At 38.7% G+C, this 15517-nt stretch overlaps 1 protein-coding gene across 2 annotated transcripts in view; it reads left to right on the top strand.

Moving 5' to 3' along the window:
* POLR3B (RNA polymerase III subunit B) overlaps positions 1 to 15517 on the top strand; it is a 75470-nt gene that overhangs the window by 50177 nt on the left and 9776 nt on the right. For both annotated transcript variants that reach the window (XM_027664939.1, XM_027664949.1), the window contains 4 exons: positions 239 to 381; positions 10920 to 11023; positions 11908 to 12074; positions 14344 to 14457. In XM_027664939.1, coding sequence (XP_027520740.1) covers positions 239 to 381; positions 10920 to 11023; positions 11908 to 12074; positions 14344 to 14457 — 528 coding nt within the window. The remainder of the gene's footprint in view (positions 1 to 238; positions 382 to 10919; positions 11024 to 11907; positions 12075 to 14343; positions 14458 to 15517) is intronic.

Here is a 15517-nt window from a genome sequence, read left to right on the forward strand (position 1 = left end):
AGCTTAATTCTCCCTTAGTTTCTGTTGTATCTCTTGAACCTTTTATTTTCCAGAAATATACTATACTCTGGAACTTACATGTAAACTTATGTATGGGTAGCAAAGATTTTATATATATATATATATAAAAGTTCCAAGATTACAGTTTGGCCAGAAGCTTACCAATACACAGGTAGTTGTTTGCAACTTGTGTTTGGTTCATTGAAGTAAAACTAATGTTTTTGGCTTCTTCTACTAGCTACAAAGGCGCCACTGACTCTTACATTGAAAAAGTAATGATTTCATCAAATGCAGAGGATGCTTTCTTGATCAAAATGTTGCTGAGGCAAACTAGACGTCCAGAAATTGGAGATAAATTTAGCAGTCGTCATGGGCAGAAAGGTAAGCTACACATTTAATAAAAATAAATTCATGTTGTGTATGCCCACTATACATACACAATATCATCATCCATGTTTTCATTGATTGGTTCAGGTCTTTTATGAATACAGTGACAGAAAACCATATTCCTTTTTTTGTTTGAGTTCACCTCTCAGTGGACTTATGAATCTGGAAAATAGAAAAAATAAAATAAAATAAAAAAAGTAGGTTGAGGTTTGGTTGGGGTTTTTTTTCCAAGGTGATAATTTGGGTTTAGGTGATAGGTTTGTCAATGGGTTATCGAGAGAGAAACTGGAGAAAAGAGTGAAAAGGCCTATTCTGAACAGACAGAAAAGACCAGAGATTAAATGGAAGGTTTGCAGTCATCTGTGCAGACATACTGCTCTAAAGACTGAAGATAGATAGCTCAGAGCAGCGGTGTGAAAGGGAAGCAAATCAGGAACACAACTAGGAGTGTATCAGCAGAGACCGCAAAGAAAATGAAAATGTTTTTAAAAATACACCTGGGACATGATCTGGAGCACCTCTGGATCTTCAAACCAAAAACTGAAAATGGGTTCCTGCTAGGAAGCTGCTTGGTGACATGTAACTCTCAAATTTAATGTCAGTAGTAAGATGAAAATCGGTAGCTTGTTTTCTTATCTACATTGGACTCCCTTTGACCCTAATGTCAGAAAAAATGTTTCAGATCATTCTCTCTGAATCTCTAAGGGTTGGGAAGTGTGAGAGGGATGTTAAGAAAGAAGTAACTGAAAACAGTCTGACTGTTACTAATTTAAAAACATGTTTTAATCCTGTTGGTCTCAGTGTGGGGACAGGTTTTGCATGTTCTCATCTCTCTGTACACTTGGAAAATCTAGATTTTTAGTATTTGCAGCATGACTTTCTGCCTTACAGTATGTGCTGTGCTCTTACCTGAATGTTCTAATCTTGTTACATTTTTAGGTCTTATTTTGGTTTGAGAAGATTGATTGGTGTCTTGTCAAATGTGGTGGGGAGGTAAAGAGTTTGATATTACCAAATCCTTTTAATTGCAGCACATACACCCCTTGTGATCCTGCCTTAATAACTACTACAATAAAAACTTACTTCCTTGCTTTGACTTCTGAGGAACTGGAAGCAGAACATTGAGTGTGAAGCACACTAGCCTCTGACATTTAGTGACATAAGTATCTTCTAGGCCTGTGTGGAGAGCAGAGGGAGGGAACTGAGGAAATAATGGAGGACATTGTTTAGATTTGAAACACTAATACTTAAAACTAGTTGCAGGTAATGAACTTTGCAGAAATACATCAAATTGCAGTACTAGCTAAGGGACATCTTGCAAACCAGCTGGCCTTTTGTGAGCAGTGTTCTCTTTGTCAGAAGACACATGGGAGAGAGTGTTTTTGTTAGGAGGAACTTCCCCTAAAGCATCCCTTTCAGCACCTTGTGACACAGTCCCACTCTTCTCCCAGCATCATGTTGGGTTTGATCTTGTGCTGATTCACCAATTCATTTGTTATGATCCTGTATTCTTGGATCAGAACCAAAGAACTGTGTGAGCAAATATGCCCTGGAGTCAGCAGAGATCTGGTACTTGACAGCGTCCATATGTAGGTCTGAGGCAATGATAAGAGATGAAACTGCAGCATATGTCACTAGTAGACAGGCAGTATGCAGCTCTGGAGCTCTCTTAAGTGAAGCTTAAACAGAATCACCTCCAGCATATTTAGTGCTTGCGTGATTGAAAGAGGTAGGCAGAGTGGTTGCTCACAGCTGACCCCAGGCACAAGCAAGAAGTGATTCCTATGGAATGTGACATTTTTATAATGTTCCATGCCACTGTTCACTTCTTTACTCATGTCTGTAGCCTGAAGTCAAACTTGAACTCCTTTACGACTTTCCAGGGCTATGGAAGTACAAGAGCATCAGTGGCAATGAGATGGCCAGGTGTAACTGAAGTGAAAGACTGTGTCTCTGTCATGAGATGCAGAGCTAACCACAGGAATCCACATTTCTGCAGTCTCCAGGTTAGGTGATCAGGACATCTACCCAGAGCAAGCTTGTCAATTAGAAGAGATAAAATGGGTGCAGAAGGCAGTAGTTGGTCACAATGTCAGCTGTTACCAGGTGTTGCCTCAAGTTTGTGTGTTATCTATAAGACTAGTGAATGCAGTTTTTCTCCACCTCTCTCCAAGGTCACCTGTACTTCACAGTGTCTTTCCACAGGCCCACAAAACTGGTTCTTGAAACGCTGTATTCTCAAGAAATACTTCCATTGTTTCTGTTGTCATTAAGAAATAGAAACTCTTTTGATGCACATTGAAACATTTCTCCTAATTGTATTTTTAAGATGGCTTTTGATCTAAAAGCAGGAAGTTATTCTCACTGAGTGCCCAAGCGATTTGGAAACCAGTACTGTTAAAGGTTTAAAAAAATTAAAGAAGCAGCAGTACATTCTTGACTTTCCTTATAAAATCCAGTCTAGTTCTTAGCCTTATAGGATAGTTTCGGTAGGTGATGAGAGAAAGATCATTAGCTTCAGAGGCAAACAGAAAGAGCTGAACAGTTGCAATGATTCAACTGTCCTATTCCTTCCTTTTCTCAAGGAGGGTCCTCCTTCAGGAAGATTTTGTTTAGAGTCTCTTTTAAGTACTTCTTTAGTCTGATGCACAGTGAAGTTGTGCAGTGCTTAAAAGCCTATGACTGCTGTTAGAGCAAAGCCTATTTCTTGATATATTTTGAGCTTCGCCTAATTAGACCTTTCTCCTTAGAAGTGATAAGCAGCATTTTAGCAGCAAGTTATTATATAACAATACAGTTGGTACTCTGCAGGACAATTTTTCTTACTAGAATTAAAAAAATACCAAACCCCTACAAATTATATTAAAGAAGCTGCTTGGTTAATCATGATAAATATTTATGGGGATTTGCATGAAAAAATTAAGCAAGTTAAGTTTTTCTCCTCATTTGGGCTATTGATGTGCTCCTATTGAAATAGTTAGTTGAACAGAATTTAAATGGAACTGATTTTCATATCTCTTCAAAAAGTAAGAGAAAGGATGCTCCTCAAATCTAGAACCATCAGAGAAGAGAAAGTGGAAGAATGACAGAAGCAAAATGAATTGTGTCAGGCAGGCTGCAGTATTTCTTTAGGGTGCAGAGGGCCTTCTATACCACTAAATGTACATAAGGCAGTCTAGAGCAAACCAATACCTGTGGAAATCCCATGGTCATGAAAAACAATATCCGAAATGCTGTAGGGAACTTTGAGAGCACCCATGATTAGTCTGACATTGCATCAGGAACATTGCAGCTGTTGTGTTACAGAGTTTGCAGGCATGTGCTTGTAGCTGTGCAGTACATCAGTCTGTAGTAATCCCTTGTGAGCAGGGGAGTGATCATATTCTAAAGTATTACATTCTACTAGGACACATAGCCTTCCTGGTAGTAAACCTCCCAGTTCACTGGCTTGTATTGTGTTATGGGAAAAGATGTTACAGTAAATGGGAGAAAGGAGAAATAAAGATAAGATACCTTTGATAGATACTAAGAAAAAATACTGACAAGAACAGTTCCCTGTTTTGCGACTTAAGTATACAACGAAGAACCAAATACTGACAATGACAAAACTGGAGAAAAGGTATGAAAAGGAAAGAAAAAAATCTCCTTTGATAGCTGCTTAAAATTATATCTAGTCTCAGCCTTCTCTGACATCAAACCAGGGAAGGATCAGTCATAACAGAAGAATATAGACAATCATGAAACAGAAATCATAGTATTAACAGTTTAACTTTGAGAGAATTTTTAATTAGCCCTGGATTCTTCTCTCATCCTTGTCTTAATGCAGGTGATTACCACTCCAAGTTTAATTTGTGAGTGTTAGCTTTAAGCCTGTTATAGGGCCATTTAAACCTATGATGAGCTTAAGCTAACAAGTACCATGGTTCAGTGAGAAGGAGAGAAAGCATATTTCTGTCTGTATTGTCAATCTTTTTTGTGAAATATTTTTATTTTCTAGAAGGAATGCATGAAGATGATATTTGATTTTATGGAATTGTAGTAGTAGTAGTAGTTTGAAAATAATTAAATATATGCAAAACAAGAGATTGCACAAACCACGTCTCAAGTTTTTTTATGGTCTTTTTCCTGTATTCCAAATTGATTTGTATTTCAAAGCTGTGCTCTGTCACTGGGGCAGAAGGAAGCAGAGCAAGGGAATTAGAAAGTGTCTGGGATACAACAGATTAAATCTCACAAACCAGCTTTAGCCTTTTGTTACAGAAAAGCCTTTCGTTAAATATGTAGGTAGATTTTGTAGGCCTCTGTAATAATACAGATCTATGTCACTGCCTCTGTGTTTGCTACCTTCTTTGTGTCCTCTCACATGCCAACATGGTATTGGCAAGGGTCACCACTTCTGGCGTGTCCACCACACCCTCTTTTCGCACGAGTCCATGCTTTAAGTGCACGCCTTCCAAACTGCCTGTAAAAGGTTGCCTTTCCTTCAAGGCCTGTCAAGAAAGAAGTATATGGGGAGAAGGAAAAAAAACTCAAACAAATGAGGCCACCATGTTGTGTTGCATGTGAAATGCAAATATTTTGCTCTATTTCAATATTCATCTTCAAACTGGATGTTGCTGGAAGATCTTTGGACTGGGACTGTCCCTGTAGTCTGTAAGTCTTTAAGCTTCTACCATCTCACAAATGAACAGCTACCTACCAGAGACGATTTATCCTGAGCTGCAGGACTTTGTTTTAACTATATTGCATCACATATTTTCCAGAAGGATAAAGAAACCTTTTTTGTTAATTATTTTGTTGTTTTAATCTTGTATTCTTCAAGCAAACTCACTTTTCAAAGCACAGAAGGCTAAAGAGTTGTTAAGCTAAAGAAGCTTCATCTGAGTTCCATACAAACTAAATTATTATATTTCCAGATTTCCTCTTGCTTTGCTACAAGTCACAATGAGGAAAAAGTTGGGCTCCTTTGATGTGAAAAAAGCAATATAACACTTCTCTGAAAGAACATTTCTCAGTCTCTCATGTGAAAAAGGATTAACACCTCCAACAAAGGTCCTGTAGATCACAGAACTAAGCAGCAATACTGAACAGTATTCCTGAGGAGTGGAAAAACTGTATTTAAGCAAGAGATTGTTTGAACTGGCAAACAGAAGCTTTTTAATAGCTGAAGATCTAAGATAAAGGATTAAACCTTTCTGAAGTATCTGCACTTAAACAACTCTAAAGACAAGGAAGCAAGTTTAAATTCATGAAAGATGGTCTTTGTTTTCCTAAATGAACCATGTTCTTTAGTGTCAAAACAAAATCCATTCACAGCATTGTCAACTACATAAACTTCATGACAATACTACTTATCTAACAAAGTCAGACCTTGCTTACTTTCTGAAATTTTTTGCTAGTTTGAGCATCTGCTTTCTGCCTGCCCAATTTCATAGTTGAGAACAACTTAGCTTTCTCCTTTTAATGGGCACTTGTGCAGTGTGTATAAGCAGAACATGTAAAATAAGATGTTAGTTTTAAATGGCTACTTGTGTCATTTTCCCCCATGTTACAAGTCGGACTTAGTACTTTAATAGAACATCAGTGGGTTTATAGTAATTAAATGGTTGAAGTGGCATTAAGAAGAATTTGCTGTTATCGACTGCAGGAATGTGTGATGATTAGTAGTTACTAGGCATCAGGAAAGGTAGGGATTTCTTAGCTTATTTTTATCTTCAGAAGTTGAATATGAGAAAATGTAAGAATGCTACTAAAACTTCTCATACCGTTTTTTCTATTTATTTTTAACAAAACCACTGCTTGGCTTGCTGTCTTAAGAAAATCACAGCATTTTTTTTATCTCAAGCAGCAAACAGGTAACCTTCTGACCTTTTCAGTAAATCCTCAACTGAACCTCTGAAATTAGGGTGATTTAGCGTTTTATGGCACAGAATAAAAATCTCTAATTCTGTTTCCAAATAGTGTATCCTGAACACACATTTTATTAAGCTCCTGACTCATTCAGCCATGTGTATTTTGTAAAGTTCCTATGGTTATTGTTTTACAATAGCTGCTTCCAGAAGCATTGTAAGGGTTTCAATTAATCAGCTCTTTGTGTGCTTCAGACTATGCAAATTTATCACATCAGACCATTCAGCAGCTCATGGGAAAGCAGTGTACAAACTGTATTGTCTTCTAGCACCTCCTCTCATTTAGAGTGATGTTTTTAATAAGAAAACTAATCAAGTTTACTTATGCATTATTTATCTGTTAATTTTAATTCTGTTCTTTACCTCTTATGTCAAATGGGATGTAGCAAGTGATATGATAGATCAGTGAATGATTCAATATTGAACAAAGCTGATGCGATGCAGCACTTTTTTCTTCTAGACTTGTTTTATGCTTAGTTAGCCAACACAGTATGTAATTAGAGAGTTTTGAAGCAGCTGTACTTTTTTTGTTTAGCCTTACTAATTTTTGCAGATCTGTTTGTCACTTGTCCATAATATACAGCGCTGTGTTACAGCTACAACTTCACTTAATTATGTGACGTAGTCTTATTTCTCAGGAGTATTCCCAAATTCTGGCAGATCTGGTAAACCAAAAATAGATGCCTTCCAAGTTAGTTTTAGTTCTTTTGACACCATGTCATTAGAATAAGTAAACAAGTGCATTTAGTAATGCTCTTCTTTTTATCTTGCTGATAGAAGCTGGTATTACTACTGCTTCTATTCACTTCGTCTCCTTTGCTCTCTAATGTCCCTCCTGCTGGTAGTAATTAGTTTTCTATATTAGGTTGTTTTGACTTATTTGATGATTTTTTTTTTTCATTTGGCATGTGTGTGTATAGAAGGCATCTTATCATAGCCCGGTGAAAAACTTTCCCATACTGTTGTGTTTTGTCCCTGCCCCCTTCCATCCACCCCCCTTCCCCCTCTGCTAAACTGGGGTTTTACAAGTCTGGGTATGTTCGTGGCTGTCAGCAAACTGTAAAACCAACGACATGAAAGGCAGCAATTCTGGAAACCCAAGTTTCTCCTGATTAGGAAAAGAAACTCTTAAAGGACAAAAGTACAGGGGTGAGGGGATCTTTATGCTCTGTCAGGGCCTTGTGGAGGTACATGGGTTTGAGATGCTGTCGGCATTGATGCTGATAACATGTGTGGGGCTGGGGGCCATCATGCATAGTCAGGGGGCTGTCATTTACTGGCTGGCATACAATAGCATTGAAAAACGCTGCCAATGGCTGTTTTATACTTGCATGTTAAACCACTGTAGATGTCTGATTTAGGTTTATTCTAATTTAAACTGTTACCCTTGCATTAAGCTGCCATGCTTATTAATGCAATTTTTTTTCTTTTTGATGTTGTAAAAATTTCGTAGCATTTTCACTGATTTTCCCTCTTAAGGTGACATTATGAAATTGATGTGCAAAGTTTTTTTCTAGAATTTAATTTGGTTTTCGGTTGAAAAGAAATGAGATGTTGCAAGCTGCTAGATGCTTTTTTGCTCAAACATATAACCTTCTAGTTAATCCACATTAAAAAAAAATTTTGTTTTTTGCTTTGTCTACAGCCTTTTCTGGTTGTTAAAATTTGATTCTTGTACTAGATGAGTCTCCAGAATGTATAAGTGAGAGCCAATTCAGGCCCACTGCAGTATAGCACTTATTGCTCGATTTCAGATGCAGCATATAAAAACTGTGAGAGGAAGGGAAGTAAATGCAAGTCAATTATTTTGTATGTTCTCTGTGAACGCTGGGGATCAATTTTCATGTGATGTCTAAATCAGTAACAGTTAAGAAATACTAGCCTGTAGTAAAGCCACAGAGCAAAATTGCCCACTAGTTTTAGTGTGCCCTATTTATGAATGTTGTATGAGGAGTACTTGGGCATCTCAGTTGTGAAATGTAGTTCATACTTGAACAGGGCAATATTTGGAATTTGAGGCTGTTTTAAATCCAGCCTCTTCCTTTCTCTTTACTGTTTTATTAGCCAGTTGCAAGTGATAATTCCACTTACGTGGATTAATTCACTTGATCGCTTTTTTTTGCAGCTGTTGGCTTGCCTGGTACTCCCTTGCTGCAAACCCAGCTCAGTGATCAGGCATGAAAAAGAGTAGCAAATTCAGGAGCTTAAAGTGCAGACCTGCAAGCATTAGCCTCTCAAAGAGCTTCTGAAGGCAAGCGATCACAAAATAAAACCAGGTTTACATTTTAAAATGAATTGAAGTTATTTGCTTCTAGAAGTAGTGTTGTGCGTAGGAAAGGTACCTTTCAGCTTTTTTAACAGTTTTTAATGAGTAAAAATGAACTTTCTTAAATCAGAGGGGAGAAAGAAGCTTCTCTCTGTCCTCTAAATACACACAGACGGGCTATAGATCTGTTAAAAACTCAGCAATTTCTTAAAATACGGAAGCTTAGAATTGAGGCTTTTTAGCTTTCCCTTTTCTCTTTCTTCTTTTTTTTTTCTCCCTCTGTAAAACGGAAAACTTTATAAATGGCCTAGTGAGCTTCACATTGCTGGATTCTGTCTAAATATTTTGTTTTTAACTTCTAAGCTCATTATGCTGTCTTTGTGTTAACTTGTATTAAAATCTGTCAGCTATGACTGGTCTCATAACCACAGTCAGCGGACCAGAATAAGTTAATTATTTACTTGTGTCACTAGTGCTCTTCATCTAATGAAATGCACAGCTGTGTTAGATCTGCAGTTGGGTGTGTAGGTCCTATTGTTACACAAGTCAGCGGAGGGTAGAAGCCGCTATGATGGAGAGCCCTCAGTTCTTTCTGCTGTTCTGCCTTTCTGTGTCGATTTCATGGATCTTTTATCATTCACTTTCACACAAAACAAACAACACAGTGGCTGTCTGCTATGGGAACCAGCTTGGCATATAAAAGGTTTTCAGAGCCTAAAGTAATTTTAAGTTAGCTAAGATTTAATTTTTGGCTTACAGGTGCCGTGAAGTCCAGATGCAACCTAATGCTTTCTTAGAAGTAAATGCAAATAAGACAAAATGTTTGCACCATAATACATATACAAGAAAGTATGTATAAAATTTTAGGACAAAACAAAAAACTGTGCACACAAGAGATAGGGTGTTGGTGTGTTGTTTTGAGTTGGTTTGCTTTTTTTTTTTTTTTTTTCATTTTTAGCAAATGATTGCTGCTTGGCAAGGGAGGGATGGAAGGATGTTATTGATTTATCACAGTAGAACAATGAAAATTAGTTTCAGTAGGTTTAAAAACTAAATACAACAGCACGCACACACACTCCTTTGCCCCAGACTTTCCAATCTTTTTTTTTCCTGCTCCCTTCCCCCACACTTACCATTCTCATTCCATTAACTACTGTCCCATACACCTATCCCTGTCTTGCTTGGACAGTGGAAGAGGAGCTCCCTCCTGAGCAGACGCCAATATCCCCCTGTGAACTGGCTGGTCGGGGGATGCCTTTTTAGGGATGTAACCAGTACTCTCAGTCTTCCAGGAGCCCCCTCCACTCCAGGACTGTTCCCAAAGTGTGCTCTGGCACAGTTGCAGTAGGCTGATCTCAAATAGCTTGCAGACTTTTTCAGCTCTAAGGGCTTCTGGAAGAAATTGTCCAGCTGAAACAGTAGCTTTGGTTCAAAGGAGTATGGGCTTAAGCAGCTGCATTTTAGCACCTGAATTTGAATGTCAAATCTCTTGATCATTTATAGCTGCAATGCACTGATCTGTAGAATTTACTGTAGAAACAGTTGTAAGGGTTGTAAGGAAAATCTTGAGATGCATGATAGACCATTTTAAATGAGTTTGTGTGTTTCTGTTTACTCTTTCCTCAATAGTTGTAGAGTATGGAAGATTTTCTTTGTTTTACATCCAATACTGATAGAGACTAAAAAAAGCTTCCAAAACTTTTAAAGGAAAAATTTGTGTTCATGGACTGACAAAATCAAAACAATCTGTGGAGTGGATTGTACTTTGTAATTCTCAAAAGCAGTCTTTGCTCAGCAAATGAATGTTACCTGAAAAAATCATTGTTGGTTTTTTTATGTATTTTCCCCTGCTTATCTCCTCTCAGTCATTGTCAAAGTCCCAACTTGGTATGTTTTTATTGACAGTATTTAGCAAAGATACATCTGATAAACACATTTCAAATCAATAATAATTTTGTATGTCCAAAGACATATTGTAAGAGGCCACCTTTCTTAATATTTTTCCCAGGAAATTATAGCATCAGCTTTAAAAAACAGATCTCCCTTGAGGTGTTCCAATCTGACTGGACAGAAGTTTCTGATTGCCTCCGAAAACTGGACCTAAACTTTCTTTCCTAATTTGCTAACTCACAAACCACTGAGAGCTTTATGTAAGCCTATGCTAATTTTGCGATTCCTGTGACAAGGGCTCTCTTCTAGTCTGCAGGTTGGGAGCACTGGTCATGGTAATGAATCTGGGTAAAAAGTGATCCATGAGAAAGAGAGGAGGAGGAAAACACTAAAGAAAATCTGGTGATGAGCGTCAGCCCTGCTGGTGGTTTGCTGTTTTGTGAATTGAAATGTTTTCTCTTCTGCAGGGGTGTGTGGACTGATTGTTCCTCAGGAAGACATGCCATTTTGTGATACAGGAATCTGTCCAGATATCATAATGAACCCTCATGGCTTCCCATCGCGTATGACGGTCAGTGGTTATGTTACAATTAAAGAGACAGTGTCGCCCAAGAGGGAAAGAGAAGGAGGTTAACCAGCAGAGAAAAAAAAGCTTGAAGCATGATTTCACTGAGAGTATTCTCCAGTCATCATGCCACACGCTTGCCCTCCTATAAGTATCCAGCCCTATGTTTTCACATGTTTTGAAACATCCGACTGTAAAAGGAGTAGGGATGCAGGCTGTTTGTGCATCATTCTCATTTGGTTCTGTATCAAGCTAAGAGGAATGGAATTGAATACTTCACTTGTACCCTTTCTGTTTGAAAATGTCTTCCTCTCCCTCCTCCTTCCCTATTACCTGTGCCCACTAAGTTGGCTGGGGCTGACTGTGAGGTGAAGGTTGAAGAGGAGTTTCGATTACAGTTCTAGGCCTATTTATCTATATATCTAGACTTATTCATTATACCTACCTCACTGGAACTGATGCAAGTCTTGCACCTGTGCTGCGGGGTCACACTAAATACCTCACCACCTGGCCTTTATAGGGGACCTCACTGATTACTTGGTACAGCCTCTGATCTTTATTCCTTTGTTGGCATCTTCCCTTCTGTTCCCCCTGCTGCACTGCAACGTGTCAGTCCCTAAGGCCGTTTCCTACAGCACACGCTGGAGGATGCCCATTTTCCAGACAACTGAAAAAAGTGGAACTGCTTGACTCTGGATCTTAAGAGGTGTTCCCAGACCCTACCATGAGTCCAGTTTTCCCCCTTCACACAGGTTCTCCCTTGTTCTTGGGTTTCTTCCACTCCTCTTGTTGCCTGTAATAACCCAGGTTGCCATGTCGGTCACTTTGCCTGACAAACTTATGTGCCCATACTAATGACCAGGCTGTTAACTCTGCTTTTCTTTGCACAGGTAGGAAAGTTAATTGAACTCCTAGCTGGAAAGGCTGGGGTCCTCGATGGCAGATTTCACTATGGAACAGCTTTTGGCGGCAGTAAAGTTAAGGATGTGTGTGAAGATCTTATTCGCCATGGTTATAACTACCTAGGGAAGGACTACGTAACATCTGGTATCACTGGGTAAGAATCTGCTGTATAGATTTAGATTTTTCAGGAGAGGTGGGAAATCCTGTTGGGACACATCTGAAAAATCTTCTTATGTCTCAGAGCAGGGACTTTCTCTTATCTGCAAACTGCTCTGTGAGATGGAGAAAAGAGGATGAAGAATGGCATGAGTTTATTTTTTCTTAGAAGTATTTTGTGGTTCCACGTTTTAAGAATTACTAGTGTATATGTTGCATAATGGGAATGGCCCTTGTGGTACATATGAAAATTTTCCAGCTTTTACTGCCTGACAAAAAAGCTAAAATCAAGGTTTTCTTTCTGACAGATTGTAAGAAATTTCAGGTTTCTGTTGGCAGAAAGTCTTATGTGCTTGGAATGAGATAAGTATTTTCATGTTGACTTTAATAATGCTGTAAATATGGATTTGGAGGCAAGCATCTGTTCCTTGGGAATATTTTGTGTGCGCTCTTTTTTTTTTCTTTCTTTTTTTTTCTTTTTCTTCTTTCAATTGTACAATGTTTCAGTCTGGCATAATACTCTAGTCTGGAAACTTCCTGCTGTGTTGATCAGACTGGCTTCTGAGAACAGAGTTCAAAGAACGTAAGATAGTTTAGGAACAGGAAAAGGCCATATGGCTTCACGTGCCTGCCCTTCCAAAATGTATCTTAATCCTACCTTCCTGCTATTTTTATTATCCTTTCAGTCCCCTTCTTCTCAAGGAAGGAGTTTAGGTCTCTTTTGCAAGTTTTTTTTATATACTTTTTATTTTAATTGCCTTTCCTACCAACTTATTCCATATGTTGCTTCTCTTATTGTTTCAAAGATACGATTTTGTTTTCCTTATTCACTCCATATTCCATAAATTGTATATTAAATATTCTGCTGTTGAAACACTTTCTGTTGATGTATCATGGTAGCTTTTAAAAAAATCTGACTAATCATGTTTCCTAGGGAGAATAAAATCATTTAGCTCTAAAAATCCCCCATCCTAAAACTTCAACTTTGTAGTACCCTATTTAGAGACTTTACTTAAGGATACTGATATTTTTTTCCAAGAAAATTTCACAGGCTTAATCTGTTTGTTATGAAATTTGAAGGCAGATTTCATAACAATGTGAAAGTTTGCAAATTTCAGATGTCTAGTTAACTTTTATTATTTTCTTCAATAATCAGCTTTTGGAATAACACTGCGTAATGTCAATAATGACTCTGGAAGGGAGGTGCAGTACTGTTGTCTCCTGCTTGTTTTTACATTGTACAGACATTTATTTCTTTTTTTAGATGAACCAGTGGCCAAGCTGAGTCTATCTGTGTTAAATCTGGTCATTCCTAGTTCTGAAGGTGGTAGTTGGGCTGAATGTGGTGGCTGGGAAATGACTGAGCGCTTTTCACTGTTGCTTTCTGATCTTTAGGCGCTTACACAGTTCTTACAGTTGGGGGTGTTTTTAACACAGAAATCTTTAGCCATTACTCCAGCTCATAGAATGGAGTAACACCCTCTATTGCTTACAGATGTTCCCTTGCTGATGCAAGTACCTAAACACGATCCTCAAGAGCCCTTTACTCGGCTCATCTGAGCCCCCAGTGCCAGCCAGGGCAGCGGTTTTTGTCCTGTGGATGCTGAGCAGGGCTGAAGGGGCAGCTGTGCTCATGCACAGCCACTCCAGGAGGGCTTTCACCCATCTGGATCTTGGGTTGTGCAAGGGGTGGAGTGCAGGGAGAATCAGTGGATGAGTACTGTCAGGCTCATAGTGCACCAGTGCTAAGCTATTCTTGCAAATGCAAATTTCTTAAAGTATTCCTACAAAAAGGGTGTTTTGAGCATTTATGCTGCATATATTTGTTTACATATATGCTTACCTTTGTGAAGGAGTGTAAATAGAAATACCCTAAATCACCTTCAGGGTCTGATATATTTACAGTCAGTGTTGGTTACTGATGACACTGTTGAAACAGTCTTGTACAGGGAGAGGAGGGACTTACCATGGTACAGCTGAGACAGGCACCTGCAGCCGTAGCAGCATGTCTGCCCAGCACAGGACCAGAGTTCAGGAGCTTGTTCCTCTCTGGAGAGGATGCAGCAGCATATGGTGTTGGAAGTGCTCAGAAGGATTCCCTGGGAGTGGGGTTCAGACTGATTGCCCAAAAAGCCCAAACACATTTTTGTAGGACTCATGATTTCCAAATTGTTTTGAATTTCTCCTATGCACGACACTCTTGTCTCTCTTAAGTTGGTGTGTGATAACTGTGAATATTGGTTTTCTTTTGATTTTTATTCTTTCAGGGAACCTTTGGAAGCATATATCTATTTTGGCCCTGTGTATTACCAGAAACTAAAGCACATGGTGTTGGATAAAATGCATGCAAGAGCTCGAGGACCCAGAGCAGTGCTCACCAGGTATTGTCACAGGCTAAGCACAAAATTCTTGTGTACATTCAGAAGTGTGCCCAGCTGACTGATGCATATAAAACAAAGTTTGTTTACCTTCTCATACTTGACAAAAAATGCTATGACCTGTTATTACACTGTTGCAGACTGAAAACTCTCATAATAGTCTGTGGCAGGAGTTTGTTCTGAATGTCCAGAATGTGTGGTCCAAAACTAAGTCTGCTTCTCAGACTTGTTAGCAGTTGTTAAAAATACCACCTGCTGAATCACAGTACACACTGTGGCCCCTTTCTGTCAGATTGCCTGTATCATAGGTATCTTAGGAGGTTTGTTTTTTCTTTAATTTTGTACTTTTACAAAATCAGTTATGAGTAGAAGGAAGAAATTTTTTTCTAATATTTCAGCACCCTTTGGTAAACAGCAGGTTAATATTGATGCAGCCCCTGGCTTCGCCTGTCAAGACAAAGTAAATGGATTGGCCCTAGTGTAGTGCAAGCAAGCATTAGAATAATGTGCAGCCCTGGTGTACTGTACTTTGCCTTGCAGACTCTTCCATTCAATTCTAAAACTGAATTTAGGCTTGTATGTGCCAGTTCACCATTATCATTCAATACCCTGCTGGAGAATAGCACTTTCACACAAGTAAATGGCAAAAGTTACAGAGATTCCAACAGTGAACCTCCATTTTTATTTGCCCAGTTATAGACATGTCCTCAGTTCCTTTGCGCTAAGCCTGAACTTGGTTTTCTCTCCAGCAAAATGATTACTTACCGTGTTGGTGTCTTCTGGTGTCAAATTTTGAAGTCAAGCAGGTATACTCTGAGTAATAGGTAATATAAGCTCCTGAAGGTGGAGTGGACCCTTTGGGGAATTTGAAGCCTCCTGCTTTTACTGGTGCTGCTTACTTTTTCTTCTGAAAGCCAAGCTCTGTGGCTGCTTGCGCTCGTGTTCTAAATTGCTGATACTCCTTACTCACAAAAAAGAATTTAGTGGCACAGGCTTTGGGGATGCTTCTAGTGGGTCATTTAGTTCACCTCTCTTCATCACAGTAGGATTACTTGCCAAAACT

The sequence above is a fragment of the Corapipo altera genome, unplaced genomic scaffold (assembly GCF_003945725.1).
Source record: "Corapipo altera isolate COAL_440 unplaced genomic scaffold, ASM394572v1 1, whole genome shotgun sequence".
Classification (NCBI taxonomy): Eukaryota; Metazoa; Chordata; class Aves; order Passeriformes; family Pipridae; genus Corapipo; species Corapipo altera.